This window comes from Trichomycterus rosablanca, chromosome 2, assembly GCF_030014385.1.
Source record: "Trichomycterus rosablanca isolate fTriRos1 chromosome 2, fTriRos1.hap1, whole genome shotgun sequence".
NCBI classification, from domain to species: domain Eukaryota; kingdom Metazoa; phylum Chordata; class Actinopteri; order Siluriformes; family Trichomycteridae; genus Trichomycterus; species Trichomycterus rosablanca.
This window is the reverse complement of record NC_085989.1, coordinates 12757155-12774403: the sequence shown is the minus strand read 5'-3', so window position 1 is coordinate 12774403 and position 17249 is coordinate 12757155. Positions and strand designations below refer to the sequence as shown.

Genomic DNA, 17249 nt, shown 5'->3' with positions numbered 1-17249 from the left:
TTTTACCCACTGTGAGCATCGTGTAATGAACAATTTGCCCGTACAAATGACTGGAAAGCTTCAATTCTTGGCTTCTCCATGTCTACTGGCTTTTGAGGGATATTCTAAAAGCCGATGGAGTGTGCTCTAGATGGCGACAATACGCGCCAACCGACTAGGAAAAAGAAACTGGTGTGACCCTCAGACCAATGAGCAAACAGAGTCTTCACCAACATCGAATCAGATTACTCGTTGTTGTCGAACCACGCTGTTGCCATGATCGTTTTTTATAACTTGTAAAGGTATGTAGCTACTTTTGTTGTCAGTTGTGTTTTCTTCTCACTATTACCAAATATTAAATGTCAAAAAAGAGTAAATATAGTGTTTTATGTTGTATATGAAAGTTGGCTCACACGAGGCCATTAACCGTGTGGATTTTGTCACCAGGATCTGGCAACCTGGGCATGTTGTCTTGATCAGTTGGTTCCAGAGTCAAGCGCGTAAGTAGTATTGTTTGACGTTTCTTTATATAAGAATTGTATTAGGTCGTGGAGCTTATATATTTATATGTTTAGTAAAGATTGACTCTCCGATTAATTTGGCTAAAGTGTATGACTTATTGTTTTTGTACAGTTTACCAGTTAAAATTACAACCTTAAAACTAGGCTAATGCTTTCTGGTATGCTAACAAGCTAAGTAAATTAAGATACAGCAAAAGCTTTCGTTATCTATTTTTAATAGTTAAAAGCTAGCTCCTCTTATTTAAAATTATAATTAATAAACGTTGTTTTAACTAGTTAAACTTACTAACAAACCAGGATAAAATCATCAATAAATGTAGTTGTTTCAGTCAAACCTGTGGGTGAAATTAGCCATCTATTTTTTTTAAAAACATATCATTACCAGATGTAAAACGTCCACTTGGTAAGATTTACTTATTTCTCATATACACCTCCCATACAAATCCACATTTTGGTATACAGTTATGGACTGTAGCCTATATGTTACTTGTGTACATTTTGTTACTCCCAGTACCAAATTCACCAACAACGGACCCTTAATTGACTGCAACTGACCATAGATATTGACGTGTTGTACTGTAATGAATGTATCAGATGAGCTTTCAGTGTTTGAATGGGGTGTTTAAAAGAAAAAGAAACCAAAGTTGCACAACAAATGTAAAGCCAACAGCATCCTGTAATGGAAAAGCTGTCCGCTGTAAAAAACAAAAAAAACAAAAAAAAAACTAGTCATAGTCTCTGTACTGTACAAGTTTTTTGGTGATGTTTACAGATTTGCATGAAAATATAAAGCGAGCAAGAATATTTATTGATACAAGCAATTTTTATCATTAATTTCGAGTTTAAATGGAAAATAATCTAGTTTACTTGGTGACTGTACATGTGCACTGTTATTTAATGCCCAGTCTCAGTGTTTGGAACATTCTTTTGCCTTAATAACTTTTTTTAATTAGCTATTTTGGTAAGTGCTATCAAACAAACTCTTACAGCTGATTGAGATTTGATGCCCTTTGTGCTGCAGCCGCTTTCTTGAAATCCCAACAAATATTTAATGATTTCTGTGTTTAATAAATGTGAGTTTTGGTAGTCAACATCACATGTGTTCAGAGCATAAAATGTGTCAATTAGTGTACTGTAAAACATACAAAATATTATGTTGGCCATAAGGTTGTTACTCAGTACTGAATCTGGGCATCCCTATTTGGAATTTCTATTATACTAAAATTCATATTACAGATTTATAGTACCAAAAAGCCACCAACACAAAAAACAAACAAAAAAAAAACCGTTTTTTTCAGCAATGTTGTTTGGTGGCAGGTTATTATGCATTAAGTAGGAAATAGAGTAATGCTCAAATTTATTGCTTACATTGGAACTGTGTTGTCTTTTTATTTAGGTTCATAAAAATCTTAGGTAACATCACTGATGGCAGCTTGTGCAAAAGTGATGGAAAGCATTATGATCCTTGATGACGATGATGAAACTGAAGAGCCTTCCGTGTCTACATTACCTCCTCAAGCAACATCCTGTGTGACCAGTACATTAAAAGTTCAACAGTCACAGTCAACTCACATTACAGAATCACCTTTTGCTTCTGCTAAGAAAAAGAGCCATATCTTGAAAATAGAGAATGAGAAGCTTTTTGGAGAGGTGGGTGTTTGAACAAGCAGGTTTTCTTTACCCATTAGCAAAAACAAGATGTGAACAGTTGAATGATTTAACATATTTTTTGTAAAGATGGGTTTTAAACTTTTTTGAATATTTACACATTCAAACTGTATTTAACAGTAAAATATTAAAGTAATGCATATTATCAGTGCTTAATATAATCATAGCTGTTTCATAGAAATATATTAAAATAGTTTCCAAATGGTGTGCTACCACTTATTAAGGGCCAGTAATGTTGTCCAGTTCATTTCTATGAAATGTCATTATGTTTCACTTTTTTCCTAGCTTTTTTTGTGTTCGGTGCTAATATTTTTTACCATAACTGTGTTTATTCTGTGCAACCATTTCAAATTGAGTTGGAGGCTAAAACGTTAAACAAAAACTGAGGGGGTTAGAAGGATAAGGGTAATATTACAATAAAAAAAAGCTTGAATTTGATGAGGATTAAATCACTGCACATTATAGAAGATTTGTTTTTTACATATTTTAGCTAAATGAAAGCTTAAATAACCAAATGCCAAAGACAAAGGCAGTGGTGGTGATGTGGGGACTTTACAGAATCCAGGACCAACAGACCAAAAACCCCCTGTTTAGCAAGCCGAGGGCGACAGTGGCAAGGGAAAAACTCCCTTAAAATTACAGGAAGAAACCTTGAGAGGAACCAGACTCAGCAGGGACCCATTCTTCTTGGGTAGCCTGGAGAATAATTTGAATAAATAGGATTTACACAATATCATACACACATTAAAATGAACTAAAAGTTATAACTAGCAAAAATAATTGGAGTTATTATTCAGTCCAGTCTGTGATAAAGTCTGTAGTGAGTTCTTGACATTATTGGTGCAACACGCCAGGTTCCCATCATATCTGGCAGGATGTCAGGGTCTTGTCATAATGTCAGGGTTTGTTTAACAACATTTAGAAAGCAACCAGTTGCTTTTTTATAGCACTGTATATGTTTCATTTGTATTATGCATTTTCATAAAAAGTGTAACGTTAAACCTTTTCTTAAGTAACCTTAACAAATTGTCCCTATGTGTATTTGATATCTGATTGAAGGCATAACTGTTGGTGAAAATATATATTCCTGCAACATTGTATCTATAAATAATTTTGTGTATTATTTGCTTTTCATTAGACATTTATTCTCAGTTGTCATTACACTTAATTGGATGGCTACTTCTAGAACCTCTACAGTTATTATTATTAAAGCAGAAGTATTTGTACAAAAGTAAGCCCTGATATGCCTTATTTTAGTAAAGGAGTAATACGATGTGCTTGAATATGTGCAAATTCAAACAGTCATGTAAATTTTTTGTGTGCCATTTGTAGTTGTGGTGAAAACAGTTGTGTAGTAGTTTTTCATTATCCTTGTTACTTAAAACATGTAAATAGTGATTAAGGGAATGTTGTCATACCTTTTGGTTTACTGAATTTGGTTTGATAAATGAACTCAATATAAAGTAATTTTGTTAATTGTAGGTTGGTATTGGTTGAATATTTCATGTTTTTTGAATGTATTTAATAACATTTTATCATCATCATTTAATTAAAACTATCTTTAACTATCTTTAACTATATAACTATCTTTAACTAATTCTCCCAACATCTGACCCCATATAGTTTGTGGATCATTGTTCAGCACATACTCAAGAACACCCAGAGGTTATGACCTTTCTTCAGACAAAGTACTCCAAGGCCTCATCTGATTTTTTGATGTCTGTGGAGTTCCGGAACGCTTTGGGCCGATGTCTGATGCGAGCCCAGGCCAACACCACTAAAACTTTTGTTTACATCAATGAACTCTGCACCATGCTCAAGCAACACTCTGCCAAAAGAAGGGCCTTCATCCAGCCTTGCAATGCCAAAAAGCAAGAGAACAATGAGAGCAGTGGCACAGATGAGAAAGTTATTAAAGAAGATGAATGTACCTCAAAGGTCGTGGAGGAGGAGGAAAGGAAAACTAAAAAAGCTTCCAGAAGACAGGTATAGTTATGGTCTACCAGGATCTCCAAAGTTTTTTTTAATAGCGTTACTTTTTCACATGGTAATTATACTTATGCTATTATGGTATTTAATTTGTGAGATTTTTCCTGGGCTTTTCTAGGGCTTTCTGTAGAATTTAAGCCAGTTTTAAACAGAAAACTGGATAGTCTACAGCCTTATTTTCTATATTGTTATACATATGAAAAGACCTAAAAACAATGCATGGTGGCCTATAAGCCCATGTCTGTTAAGCTTGTTGACTTTAAACAGTGTCACCCAGCATGTTCCAGCACCACCTCCTTAATAATAAAAGTGTTTTTGATGTTTTCTGGATTACATCTGAAAAGCCAGACAATTTAAAACAAAATAATATTTATTAAGACATTGAAGCAATTTCGAATCTCAAATGTTGATGTGCATAATTATTCAGCCTTAGCACTTGGTGAAACATCCTTCTACCTTGTCTAATAAGTGATTTTGGTATGTCCTTTTTTGCACCAGACAAATTGCTGATCCATATGATCAAACAATTCTGGTTTTAATTTGTCACTTTATAGAACTATGTCTCAGAACTTTCTGGTGTATTTAAGTTGACATTTTCTGTGCTTCTTGGTCAAGAGTAGTGAGTGTTGTGAAGTCTGGCAATGGAGCAGGCAGGTCAGCTGCGTCGCCAATAAGTTTGGAACTTCTGGACAATACTTCAAATGTTGAATGTAGGAATGTTGTACACACTGCCCTTTTGGTGCAGATAATTTATCTCATTTTTGCTTTTGTGACTTTTTACTAGTTTTCACCATAGTTGCAACACACTTTGAACACATATCTGGGTGGTGTTTATATAAACACATCATAGCTAAAGCAAATCAAGGAATGTTAGTGTTTTCAATGGTTTAATCATATTGTAACCCAACTTTAGGTTATATAGACAAGCAGCAAGATTATGTAGGATCTAAATTGTGATATGGCAGTATTAATAAAATCCTGGTCAGGGTCACGGTGATTTCAAATCTACCCTGAGACACTGGGCACAAGTTAAAAATGTCCTGGACAGGGGACCAATCCATCCTATAACCGAGGAAATAGCTGAGCTGATGGCTTAATGGACTGCTGCTCCATCAAAGTGCCTTCAAGTTTAAAGTTTTAAATTCTTATTTTCCTTAGGAGTGTGAGTATTTCCAATTTACTAAAAGTTCCAAAGATAATTTACTATTACTTGTTTACTAATTGTCTTGTTTTTTTCTTGAACCTTTATTTAACTGACGAAAGCACAAAAAAGATTTACAATTTTTTTACAGACCAACAAAATATAAACAAATTCTGAATTTGATGACCGTAACACACTCATAAAAAAGCTACGACAGGCAGATTTATTGCTGTGTTACATGTTACATTGCTGTGTCTTTTATTTTACTTTTTAATTATCTAAGATTTTATAACCTACAAATAGTAGGCCAATGTGCAGATAGAAACAAACAAATGTCTTTGTTCTTACTTGGTTGAAAACTATGAAAAATTATATATTTGTGAAAATATTATGACAAGGTTGGTTTGCCACTGTAATAGGCACATGACACCTAAACATCAGTAAAGTGCAATACACCTTCTCTTATACAGATAGCATATCTGGAGAACTTATTGAAGGTTTATAATGATGAGATCAAGCGGCTGCAGCAGAGGGATTTGGATTTGGAGGATCTAGAGAAGGAGGACTCCAGCTACATTCAGGAGCATAAGCTCAAGCGCAAAGTAAGTTTTTTATGTGCCCATTAGAGTAGACTGTAAATTCAGTATATGTACGATTGTATATATTCCGTGAATAATTAACCATTATTTGGTTTATGTATTTTATAGTGGCAGCAAGAAATTATTCCAAATAATTGCACCAACTACTAACACATTATTGACACATAATCAGATGCTGCGACTGGTTCAAGTAATAATAGTGGTACAGAACATCACCCAGGTCTGAAAGAAAGCATTCCATAGTGTTTATTTTTATTATGATGACTGTAGACACACCTACTTATTTTAGTACTTAAGTGAAAACTAACCATGCATTTTAAAACAAAGAAGTAACAAAAAAAAAGTTATAGAAAAAATATTGTTCTCATACCTTTATTGTCTTCTTAAATGGTTTAAGCAAATGTTTGTTCTTAAATGCTGTAAATGTACTGCTGTTGGAAGCTGTAAAAAGTAAAGGATATTGGATTCCTAAAATTATAGCTTAACCTAAAGTTTTTAATAATAATAACAAAAATAATAATGTAATCAGTGATTTATATTGTGCCTTTCCCATACCCAGGGAGGCTTTACATTAATAGCGGTGGGTAGAGGAAAAACTAAGACTTGAAGGAAGAAGAATAGTAAGCACTAAAGAGAAAAGTGTTTAATTAAGCTTTCAATAAAAGGATGGTAGAGCAGTCACAAAAAGATTGAGTGAGAGTTCAAAGTTTAGGCGCAGTACAACTGAAAGTCTTGTACATGGGACTGCCAGAAGTGTAGGGCCTAAAGATCTTAGAGAGCAAGAGGGACAGTAAAGATAAAGGAGCTCAATAAGGTATATAGGGTGACCATGAAGGGCTTTAAAAGGTAACAATATACGTTTGTACTTCATATGGAAGGATATTGGTTATCAGTGAAGCTGATGGAGGATGGGGGAGATGTAAGAACAACGTAAAAGTAGGGACTTTTGCTGCTGAATTTTGAATGAACTGAACACAGTTGAGCAGTTTAGCAGGGAGACCATTAAAATTGAGTTTCAATCATTCAAACGAAAGAAAATGAATTAATTTACAAACATTTTGGCATCATGAAGTAGAGGGCACAGGCGTGAAATATTGCACAAGTGTGTGGCTCAAATGAAAGTGATGAATAAAAAATGCAGTCAGGGTTTTTAATTACTAGGGCTGGTGTAATAGGAACACCATCCACATTTACAGTGAGACTGGAGTAATTAGAAAACCATGTAACAAGACAGTTTTGTCTGAGTTTAATTTTGAACAATTAGCAATTATTATTCAATTGGTAATGCTTGCACTTAGTCACCAAAATGAGACTATGGGGATGTGGTGCTAATGTAGCACGATATTGGAAAAAACTGACTTTTTTTCCCTGCGATATATATTGCGATATTAAAAAAATGCAGGAACCACATTAATAATAATATTAATAATGCATGTATCTTACTCTAAATAAGGGGCTCATCTGTGAAAAAGGGTGGTTCCTACAAGGGATACAAAAGATTATGACAAGCTACATCTTTGTACTCGGTTGAAACTGAGCATTAAACTAAGAAAGCTTCAATATCACATGAGGGAATTAACAGGATTGACAAAATGGGTCATTTAATATTTTATTTCACAATCAATACCTCTTCAAGTAGTAAACATTATTTAAAAAAAACTATACAAACAAAAGAGCAGCTATACACCTGTTCCAAATCCGAGATGCCTTAGTTACTAAGGCATCTCTACTGAGGCAGAACGAGTGAGAATCGGAAGCGTCCTTAGTAGGGATGTAACGATACACTCTACCCATGATACGATGCGATTCACGATACTGGGTTCACGATACGATTTTTTCCCGATTTCTATTTTAATCGAAGACAAAGGATGACACAGTTTCCTTTTATTATTTCTCTTAAAAAAAATAAAATAAAATACTGTATTTGTGATTATCTTTTATTTGTCTAAATAATAAATGCCCTTTTATTTCTGAGGTAGGTACAAACTATGCAAAACAATTTTGAATCAAGCTCAATTTGGCTGAAAAACCCCGATTTTGGCAACCAGGCATATAGCGCCAGTGACGTCATCAAGGCTAGGTGTGTTGCGTCAGCGCCCTCTGCTGTTTAAAGTGAATATCGATTCACTTTACATGTGAAATCGATTTGAATCGTGGAATTTTTTAATTGGTTATTAACTGTATTTTCTCTCACAGAAAAGTAAACATGGCTGATGGTGCGGACAAAGTTATTTTCAAACATAAATAAATAATTATTGATTTTTAACGAGTGTTTTTATTTGCAAGTTTGGGCTTGTCAGCAAATGTAACAGTTTTCTGTACACGAATCGAGATGTTATGTTGACATGTTAGCGCTGTCCCACCTCATTCTATTGGTTTTTATGGCAAGATGCTAAACGCGAAATCCAATGGAATCGCTAAGTAGCGTGTTCCAATAACCTGCCTTAAGTCAATGACTTATTAGAATCCTCTCTACTGAGGCAGCTGCCTGTGTAGGTAGTAAGACAGTGAGGCATCGCACTAGGTTTTGAACACACTGGTAGATATGTCATGGAAAATGAGAACGGTGTGAATACTTGTTTTGTGTCAAGCAGCAAAAAAGTTGTAGCATGACATATTTGATTTCATTTGCATTAAGTAACATCGCACGTCCTGCGATGTGACTATTGCGGATGCACACATCGCGATGACGATGCTGAAACGAAATATCGTGCAGCCCTATGCTAATGTAAAGTTGAATATTATCCATAGCAGTGAAACTTTGTGATTACAAATTATCTGGCCTAGCAGGGAGTTATGTAGTACAAAAAAGAATGGGACCAAAGTCAGAACCTTGGGTCTCTGAGTGACTGGGACAGTGGATGATTTGTAAATACCTAGAGAGATAAACTGATGCTGCTTAGGACCAGAATCAACCAGGAGCTAAAACCAAAATACCAATTGTTAAAAGTCTAGAAATGTCATCATTTGCAATGTATTCAAAAGCCACGGTGATTTATAGGAGGATGGGGATATTAAAAACAGCATCAGTAGAAAGTAGAATATCATCAACCTTTTCCACAGAGTAGTCTAATGACTGTGCAGGGTATGGAAGCCAGACTGGAAACTCTAATGCAGATTTATTTTTCTAGAAAAATTTTCTAGAAAAATTCTGAAGCTGAATGCTGAATCCTGAAACTCCTTGCATTACCTGAGCTAAGAAAGGGATAATGAAGATGTGTCTGTAGTTTAAAATAAATTATTTAACTCCTGTTTCTTAAGTATGGGTGTAACTGCAGCCAAGAGAAGTGGGGACATGACCTAAGGAGAGACACTGATTAGTCAAAAAAAGCTTTAAGAGAAATAATAGCAGCCACAGAACACAGGATTTTCAATGATCTTCAGAGACTGTAGATAAATCAATAAGGAGGAAAACAGATCAATATGTTAAGTTATAAGTTATTCAAGTAATTGAATAACTTAGGAGAATGAAGATTGCTACAGTGGGGGAATGCTGGTAGATGTTAAACTGATCAGGAGTGCTGGGATTAGATGGTTTAAGAATTTGAAGGTCCTGAACAGGTCCTAAACAGAGTTTTGGGCAGGAATGGGGTTTCTGGGTACTGAGGTATTTTTTTCTTTATGTAGGATTTTGTCTTTATCTAAAATTGCTAATATTATCATTGTTTTACTAATTTTGCTTAATATTTAAATTAATCTACATTGGGATGAGGGAGTAAATTTTTCAAATTAATCAACAATACTGTTCAGCATATTAAACACAATAAAACATGAGTCTGTGACATTAATTATCTTGAATCTTTATTTACCTGACAAAAATGCAATGTATTCTGTTTTTACAGATCATTTTAGTTGTATTCTGTGAATATACAAATTTAGAATTTGATACCTGCAACCCAAATGCTTGTCTCTGTAAAATCCACATATACACGTCTATCAATGGTACCTTTACACATATGCAAGTCTCCTATGCCATAGGCACTGCACCCCCATGTCATGACAGATGCTAACTTTAGCTGATAACTTTCTGGATGGTTCATTTCATCTTTAACACAAAGAACTTAACAGAGAAAATAAGCCATGTTAATCTATCATAGATGAGTTCAGACCCAGAGAACTTTGCACCATTTTTGCATAGAATTGAAATGACTTTCACTTGGCAGGTTTTCACTTTTAACTTTCAGGTTGCATTTCTTGATGCAGCATGGACTATGTTTAGTGACAACTGTTTTCCAGTGTTCTCCTGAGCCCATATGGCTATATTTATCAAAATAACATGACAGTTTCTTTTCTTTCAATACTCTTATGTGTTTATTAAATTAGTAATACAAAGAATTTAACTGTGCTTTTGCATCATAGGAACCTGATAAGTACTTAGTTACACTTAATTACTGTTTTTTGTTAAGACTGTTATGTCTAATACATTTTCAGATAATGAAGATCTATAATAAACTGTGTGAGCTGAAGGACTGCAGCACGCTGACTGGCAGGGTTTTAGAACAGAGAATTACCTACACTGGCAGTCGTTACCCAGAGATCAATAAAAAGGTATTGCTTGTTATTTAAGCAATCTTATGTTAGTTAGAAATGGTATGGTTTTAGATTGTTGTCCAGTACATTTGGGATTCCTGTGTGCTGTGTTTTAAGAATAATCACTGAATTAATGACGTGCAAGTGAGGTGAATTTGAGATACTAAATTGTCCATTACTGTGTTTGACATTAAACTTGTGAACGGATTAATTGTGTGTAACGAGTAAATACCGTTTCTGTCATGAATGTAATCAAAGTGTGTAAAACATAATGTTAAAATCCAAATAAATAACTGAATAAATAAATCTACAGTCACCATCATTAATTTAAGCTATCTCTTTTGTTAAAGGCGAAAAATTTATTATAGTCTTGCAGCTCCCTCACTTCCTTCTGGGAAAAATTGTAAATAATCTATAGTAATATTCTGCATTGACTAAATGCTAATTATAGACACAACAATTAGTTTTTAATTTTTGTTGGATTGAATTCCCTAATATTTTCCAAGATGCTTGCGCTGCCTGTCCAGCTTCCCCCTGGTACATCAAACCCCCCTCCCTCCTCAAGCTCTAGTTGGACTTATCTGCCTGTTGAGGAGGGGTGCCACCAGTGAGTGATGGACAGAATGGGATTAATGGTTATTACTGCTCAGCATTATTTTTATGCATACACTTGCTTCATACATCATACTCCTCATCTGCAAGCTGTGGTACTATAAAACCAACCATTAAATTTGTTGTTTAATTTATTGTAGTGTTAATGTAGTATACAGTGTTTTTTCTGTAGTGCATAAAAAAAATATACATCTTAAAACTGTTACTCTAAAACTTTATTTGTAGATGATGACAGCATATTAAATTAATCATTACCTGTTTGCTTAAAACATTTTTTTTCTTCAATGGCATTTTTATTCAAAGTAATTATTTCTGATCTCACATTATTCACATCACATGTCTATACATTCTGTATTGCATCTCACCTATTCAATCCTCTCCATGCTTTCCCTAGATTGAGCGATTTATAAACCGAGCAGAGGTCCTACTAAATCCTCCAGACTATGGGGACATTCTTCAAGTGGTGAAGCGTGCTAATGAAAGGTACAGCCTTGTGCTCAGCAATAAGCAGCAAACACAGATTGCGCAGGATGTGTTTCGTGAAACAGGCAACAGGCTTCAAGAGAGGCGCCATCTTGACATGGTATACAACTTCGGCTCTCATCTTACAGACCTCTACAAGCCCAGTAAGTTAGTGTGTTGGTGTGTGCACCAAATTTTATACAGTGATTGGTTATCATCAGTGCAGATGTAACTCTTGTACACAGAAAATCAAAAACCTGAATGAACTGCATTTTGCTCACAAGATTGATGATTGTCAATTTACATTTACATTTTTGGCATTTAGCAGACGCTTTTATCCAAAGCGACTTACAATTATGACTGAACACGATTTTTGAGCAATTGAAGGTTAAGGGCCTTGCTCAGGGACCCAACATGGCAACTTGGTGGTGGCAAGGCTTGAACCGGCAACCTTCTAATTACTAGTCCAGTACCTTAACCTATAGGCTATCTACTGTCCTTCAGATAAAAGAGTGGGCTTGGTACACAAACTGTGGCAGTCTCTTTTGTTATGCTCTGTGTCTTATTTCAAGTTACTGGTCAGTGCTAAATTCTGCCCTTTTATATTATGTCTGTAGCCTTAGACCCGGCCCTCGGTGACACAGTTTTAGCCCAGAAGCTGCGCACAAACAGAACGTTGGCTCTTACAAACCTGGAGAAGGTTATTAATACATATGCCAACAAACAGGATGACACAGAGGAGGAGGAAAGACGGAAACGCCTGGAGAAAGAAAGAGAGAGGAAAGAGGTATGGGATATCAGTTCACTAATAAAATTCTGCAAGAATGTTTTTTGTTCTAAGCTGAATGGCATGACTGAAAAGGTTTTTGTTGAAGAATAACTGGTTTAATTTTTTGCACTAATATGTAGAACAGTAAACAATGAGGGTGATAAAACATTTTTATTACACATATTCAAAGTATTTTGTCTCCCTTTAATACTTTTTACTATTTTTCTGTAGAATGGCCAACAGAATGCTACAAAAGAACCAGAGTGGGATAAGTGTGATCAGCAGCAGGAGGAAGAGGAGGAGGAGGAGGAAGAAGAGGAGGATGCTTCATCAGATCCTGATATTGAGGAAGAGATCCAGGCCAGCACAGCACAAGTGGGACCAGGTGACATGAACAAAAAAGATTTTGATTAAAAATGATGAGTAAACACATATAGACCAGTTGTTTTCATTGCTTTTACTGGTATATCTTAATAGTCTTGCAGGTTGACCTGGTGTTTTTTTTTTTTTCTCGGTATTGACATTTTGGCAAAAGAAATTCTCATGTAGCATTTAAACAATGAAAGCTGGAAAAATAGCTGAAACAGTTGGAACCTTTAACATTTCTGAAGACACCATTGGGAGTATTGTCCACATGTTCCAAACATTTTACATGCCACAGAAAATCTTTAATGGGTTTTTAAGAAAGCAGTTGCAGCATCAAAGCTGTCTAAGCTTAATTACCTGTAAGTTTTTTCATAAGAAGAATGCAATGAAATTGCTTCTTAGAGGTTATCAGGGCAAAGGGATGTTCCACCAATTGTTGATGTTGGTGCTACTGCTACTGTAATTCAATGAAGTAGATTGTATTAACCAATCCAAGAAGAAAGTTGGCAGGTTGAAGTTCTTTTACATCTAGTAACTGATGTCATGTGTATCAGCAATAAGAAGAAACTTAAATCATAAACCATGTGACTGTCTAAAATAGCAACGTCAGCTAAAACAGTGTAAAGTCAACTCTTAAGGCAAAAAAAATGGCTGTAAATAAACTCATCAAACAGAAATTAACTTTATAAGTAATTATGCCTTTATGCATACTTGTGCATCATAGCAAAGCATCAATGTGTTAGTTAGATAAGAGGATTAGCAAGTTATTTTAAAAGCATTTTAGGGCAGTATGTTTAACACTTGTAATCCGTTAAATGTAATTCAGCTGCATGCACTGTTAATAAAGCATATACCATAATAACTGCAATCTTTCTTTCACTTTCTCACACATACACATATGACACTGAAACACTCATTATGGACATTCAGTGTTTGTTAATTCAGTCACTTATACTGTTGATGAACAAAACTACACACAGAGAAACAGGTACAGGGAGGAAGGATTGTATCAAAGTACAATCAGTCAAATATTTTTTTTTGGAAAACTGTTAAATGCATTAATACAAAAGAGTTAAACTGCAGATATGTGATTTTAAAAGCTTTTTGGGCGGCATAGTGGCCTGGTGGGTAGCTCTGTCATCTCACAGCAAGAAGGTCCTGGGTTCGATCCCCAGGTGGAGTAATCAGAGTCCTTTCTGTGTGGAGTTTGCATGTTCTCCCTGTGTCTGTGTGAGTTTTCTCTGGGAGCTCTGGTTTCCTCCCACAGTCCAAAGACATGCAAGTGAGGAGAATTTGTGATACAAAGTTGTCCATGAATCTTGTGTAACGAGTAACTACCTGTTCTGTCATGAATATGACCAAAGAAAAACATTAAAATCTTAATAAATAAATAAATCTTAAAAGCTTTTTGATGTTTTAGTAGATAAAAAACTATTTAAATCATTGACAAATACCTGAAAATAAAGAAAAAAACTAAAATAAAAATAAAAGAAACCTAAAAACCTGACAATATGGAAAAAATATAAAATGGAATTTTTTAAAAAAGCCCCTAAACCACCTTATGATACATTTTAACCTTTACATACAAATATCTTCTCATTAACTCAAATGAGAATGGAACATTTTAACTTGCAGATCAAATAATATTTTATTCAGTGAATAGTGTTGTACTCTATTTTGCTTTTTACAAATGCCTTTTTGTTACATCCTCTAATTGGTCAAACATTTTAACTATTTGTTTGTTAAAACATTTTAGATGATGAAGACAATGAAGACAATGAAGACAATGATGACAATGATGAGGATAAGCAGTTGCACAGCTATGACACTGACGAGCCAACCAATGATGGGTTGTCTCCATCAGTAAATTTGTTCAGCCATGATGCAGGTGAAAGTGTTGATGACAGCCCACTGTCTGTCAGTGAAACATGTGTGGGTGATTTTACAGAAATGTCACTTGATGGCCAACGTGCTATAGAAAGTCCTTCCTCCTCAGAGATCCCCAATCAATCAGTAGTGATCAAATCTCAGTCTACAATGAAAACCGTTGCTTCTAATTGCCATTTTGAAGCTATGCCAAACAGCAACAGTGATGTCACAAATAATGTGTCAACCAATCAGAACACAGTGCCCACCCCATTAACAAAGTTGGTTGGTTGCAGTCCTTCGACACTTAGCCCTGAGGTGCTCAAATTGACGAGTAGCAGCAAGAAGAGGAAACGTGAATCAAAGACAAACCACAGGTGTGTTCTAAATAGCAACATTAGACAGAACAGTCTGGTAAACTTTTAGTTGAGAACAAAAACAAAGTGCTTATGAATTAACTCATTTCAGCAAACATGAGCTTTATTAGAAAATAGGTCTTTAATTATGTATTTTACAATTTTAACTTGTCTTTTAGTTTAATAATTTGTTTTATCTTTTACATGCAATAAATGCTGCTTAAACATGGGAGATGTTTTGGGGTTTTTTGTTTACTTTTTTTGTAATTTCGTTGCACTAGACAGACAGACAGACAGACAGACAGATACTTTATTTATCCCGAGGGAAATTATTGAAAGTACTAAATGAAGCTGTGTATTGTGCTTTGTGACAGAGATGACCATTTGGATATGGAAATGACATGTGTGCGAGCTGACTCCACCCAGGTTGACACACCCAATCAGGACTTGGTCAGCAGCTCTTGCTCTACACCGCCACCTAAAAAGAATAAGGCAAGTTTGGATGTGTGAGATGATTTAGATTAATTTTGACATGTCAGTAAAAATGCACTTATTTGACTTCATATAGGCTATGTTGTTTTCAGCGTGTCAAGGGTTACATAAAAATTAAAACTTAAGCCACACACATTGCATCTTGGCTTCTTTCCATGTATGGTGCCGAAATTGTACAACAGTAATTAAAAACTGTTCACCTAAACAACTTGACCTGAGACAGTAGTAGTAGTTTTATCTCGCCATTTAAAATTAAGATCATACCATGCAAACACATTATGATTTTTTGGAAGTTTACAGTGTGTGTGGAACGTAACTGTATAATCAGTTCTAGAATTAAACACAATTTGAAACGATATGCGTTTGGTTTGAAGTACAGTAACTGTTTTCTAGGGCTTATAATCACTTGACTTTTTAGATTCACTTGACCTGTTGGAACTCTTAGACTGGCTATTAACATACTAAAAGATTATTAACTTATGTTGATGTTAATATAAGCTGCTGTATATGTTTTGTATGCTATTTATTAAAGTTACAGATGTACTATGAATATTAATTGCTTTATCATATTTATTAACCCACAGGTGAATGTGGCAACACAGTGCGACCCAGAAGAAGTAATCATTCTCTCAGATTCTGACTAAACTGTACCAACTGCTATGTTACAAACCAGTCAACTGTAACTTTTCTTTGTTTTAAATCTGCCTGACAATGTGAAATATTGAAAGTGACACAAAAGTAAATTTTTACAATTGCAAGTACATTTTTACAATTTCAGGGTTTTCTAAGGGTTTTTCTAGTATATTTTAATAGTTAAATGGTATTTGTATTTAATATTAATGTCTGAAAACAAGTAAAAGTTTGGTCTTTGTTTTATGTAGATTAAACAGGAAAGGCCTATTTAATTTGAGTTCTTTTATAAACTCAATAAAAGCTTATTTTTGTGGAGCTGTTTTGTATGACTGCTTTGTGCAAAAAGTTATAGAAATTGTAACTCGTCTGGTCCAATCCCATGGAACAGCTATTGTAGCACCTACTGCTGAACAAGCTAATGCTGGCTATGACAAAGGTCACAGAACACTGGGCATGATTATCTGGACTTTTTTTTTTTTTTATGGAAAACCTATTATTCATGTGGATATTACTTTGGCCATCCCTAATGGCAGTGACCTCTTTTAGCGATATAATGCACCTGAAAGCAGGTTTTGAGACATTTGTGCTAATTTAGTAAAAATCAAAATGTCAAATATTATATGTACACAAGTGTGCACACCCTTTGATATGACACCCAAAAGTGAACTGAGGTTTATTTTGTTTTCACTGATACTGCTTGAGACGTTTCTACAGTTTTATTGGAGTCCACCTGTGGTAAATCAATTGATTGGACACGATTGGGGATCGCCAACACCTGCCTATATAAGGTCCCACAATTGACATATCAGAGCAAACTCCAAGCCATGGGGTCAAAAGAATTATCTGCAGACCTGAGAAACAGGATTGTGTAAAGGCATAGATCTAGAGAAGGGTACAGAAAAATTGCTGCAGCTTTACAGGTCCCAAAGAGCACAGTGGCCATCATCATTTGTAAATGGAATTAGTTTGGAACCACCAAAAATCTTCCTAGACCTGGCCGCCTGGCCAAACTGAGCGATCGGGGAAGACGGGCCTTGGCCAGAGAGGTGAGCAGGAATCTGAGGGTCACTCTGACACAGCTCCCGCATATCCTTGTGGAGATGGGAGAACCTATCCGGGAGATCAACCATCCAGGCAGCACTCCACAAATCACACCTTTATGGTAGAGTGGCCAGACGAAAGCCCAGACCTGAATCCAATCGAACATCTTTGGAAGGAGCTAAAAATGGCTGTGTACCGCTCCCCATACAATCTGACGGAGCTTGC

General features: G+C 35.3%; 1 protein-coding gene across 1 annotated transcript; it reads left to right on the top strand.

The window, feature by feature from the left end:
* The first annotated feature begins 261 nt into the window (after positions 1-261).
* daxx (death-domain associated protein) lies at positions 262-16298 on the top strand. Its single transcript, XM_063011443.1, has 12 exons — positions 262-281; positions 427-479; positions 1897-2150; positions 3792-4154; positions 5769-5900; positions 10329-10445; positions 11434-11665; positions 12119-12288; positions 12502-12655; positions 14393-14879; positions 15233-15350; positions 15935-16298. Exons 3-12 carry the CDS (start codon positions 1926-1928, stop codon positions 15992-15994), a joined length of 2058 nt encoding a protein of 685 aa, XP_062867513.1. The 5' UTR covers positions 262-281; positions 427-479; positions 1897-1925; the 3' UTR covers positions 15995-16298.
* The last annotated feature ends 951 nt before the right edge of the window (positions 16299-17249 follow it).

Excerpts from the sequence above, each read along its gene's own strand:
- daxx (XM_063011443.1), top strand. The coding sequence starts at position 1,926 with ATGGCAGCTTGTGCAAAAGTGATGGAAAGCATTATGATCCTTGATGAC. Across the intron at positions 11,666-12,118 it reads TACAGACCTCTACAAGCCCA|CCTTAGACCCGGCCCTCGGT; the intron begins GTAAGTTAGTGT and ends TTATGTCTGTAG. Across the intron at positions 12,656-14,392 it reads CACAGCACAAGTGGGACCAG|ATGATGAAGACAATGAAGAC; the intron begins GTGACATGAACA and ends AAAACATTTTAG.